The 2046-nt window shown below is 41.8% G+C and overlaps 1 protein-coding gene across 1 annotated transcript in view; it reads right to left on the bottom strand.

The window, feature by feature from the left end:
- The window catches only part of LOC107664853 (N-acetylglucosamine-1-phosphotransferase subunits alpha/beta-like), a 22545-nt gene that overhangs the window by 11464 nt on the left and 9035 nt on the right, over positions 1-2046 (bottom strand). Inside the window, exon 13 of the mRNA XM_016455531.1 lies at positions 527-1569. Coding sequence (XP_016311017.1) covers positions 527-1569 — 1043 coding nt within the window. The remainder of the gene's footprint in view (positions 1-526; positions 1570-2046) is intronic.

The following is a 2046-nucleotide window of genomic DNA, read 5'->3' as shown; positions in this document are numbered from 1 at the left end:
CCGCACGAAGTTGTGGAAAAAACGTATTTGCATCGCCTTCCTTCTGATCTTAAAATTAGAAAAGAGTGGATGAATTTTATTTTTAATGAAGATCCAGACCGCGTCAGTAAGAACTAGGTCTCCTTTGTTCACTTCATTTTACCGTGGATTCGTTTACAAACAAGGCACAATTCGAAACGGGATTTTCAGAGATTGAAACTAAAAGACGATGCTGTGCCAACTACATTAGATCCGACAGTAATGTCACACCACACAACTGTGAGTAACTGTTTTTATTATGTGGTCACTATTGCTTTGTCTGTTATTAACATAGCCTATTACTTCTCAATTATGATGTGTTTTTATGTAAAAATCTTGATAACATTGTAAGTGGACCTCAGAGAACAGTACAAAATAATAAAAAAAGGCAGTTCATGACCCCTTTAACAGGGGTCTGTAGACTTTTAGACCTGCTCCGTGTGTATATACATGGGAGGCCTGCAGTTCAAAAAAGTGAAGAAACCACTGTTACAGAACCATGTCTCACCTCCAGCAGATCCTGAAAGAACTTCCTCTTCTCCCATGGAAGGAAACCCCGGTCCAAGCTGGAGGTGTAATACTGGAGTTTACGACCCACTGGCCGCCCGCGGAGGTGGACTTCGTTTTCTGAATCTCTCTCCTTAGACATGTTTCCCATCAGGGTGCCGAGAAGCTTAGATGCGTGGGGTTTCTCTTTGCCGAACAATCTTGATTGAACCTTCGGTGTAACACCATCAATCTGGATTGGGACAAGAGATGGAGCAACAGCTGGCTCCAATTTAGAATTATTATCTCTTTCCTCTTCTTCATTTGCTCTTTTCACCCTTGCTGCTCTTTCGGCCTGATATTGACTGATTAAAGGATATTTCTGGTCTTCATTCGAGTGTTTTGCTGGCTTGTTCTGGTCTTGTTTTTCAGAGTTTTTATTGTTTAGTGAAAGCTTAGCTTTGTCTTTGTACGGGCCCAACAGCACTGCTTTGGTCAAATTAAAGCCTTTAATAGTGATGTCACCTAATGATAGCTTCTCGTTCAGTTTCTCTAACTCAAGCTTCACTTCCTTAGGCAAAAGAGATTCATTTAATGCAGGCACCTGCACAATCTCTACACCGCCATGGGCTTTCTCTCTAACTCTCGGGCCTTGTTTTTCTTTGGGAACATTTTCCAACTCAACCACTGGTTCTGGGGTCACTATGTTCGGTCTGGGCTCCTCGTCTTTCTCCCGCACCGGATTGGATATGTTTGATTTGGGGAGCTCTCGGGTATCCACGGCTGCAGAGAAAGTCATGGTGAAGTCGTGGTTGTCGGCACCCTGAAAGGTGATGTTGTAGTGGATCTGGGTGGCATTGTGTCCGGGCAGCAGCAGCAGGTGGATGGTCTTCCATTTGTTGGCGACAGAAGTGTGACGGAGCGCTGGGTTATCTGCAACCTGTGCCTCGGACACACGGTTAGCCAGGCCTGAGAAGCTAAAATACGGTCGGAGCTCTCCCTGTGGCAGGGTGTAAAGCATCTGGTTCCTCCGGAGGACGACACGGTGCAGTTGGTTGAAATTATCTTAGAAATGCACAAACAAACAGAAAATTTGTTAAATCAATTACTACTAGATTTAATCAGAAATACTCAAGTAGTTCTCAAACAGGGGACCAGGGCCAGGAAATGCTGAGTTCAACATTAAAAGTGGTGTCCAGAACAGTACACTGTGAACCCATCCAGTGCTATTCATTTTAATGAAAAAGATATGTTTAGGCTCATATGTTTAGCCTTGTGCAAAGTGTATGAACACCTCATCTTTCTTTTGTTAATTTAATTTAGTTAAATTTGTTCTTATCAGGTTTGTGGCTTTGGTGGGGACATAAAACAGCCCATTAAATTTGTTTGACTGCAATTTTCATGTCATGGGAGGCTTCTTAATGACATTGCACATCACTTTTTAATATTAAAAATTAATTGGACCAATGATGATTCTGAAAGTTCCTAATAAATTCTACACCTTTGACAGTTCTGTTTTATATATATATATATATATATATA

The sequence above is a fragment of the Sinocyclocheilus anshuiensis genome, unplaced genomic scaffold, assembly GCF_001515605.1.
Source record: "Sinocyclocheilus anshuiensis isolate Anshui unplaced genomic scaffold, SAMN03320099.WGS_v1.1 scaffold299, whole genome shotgun sequence".
NCBI classification, from domain to species: domain Eukaryota; kingdom Metazoa; phylum Chordata; class Actinopteri; order Cypriniformes; family Cyprinidae; genus Sinocyclocheilus; species Sinocyclocheilus anshuiensis.
This window is presented reverse-complemented; position numbering and strand designations above follow the sequence as displayed.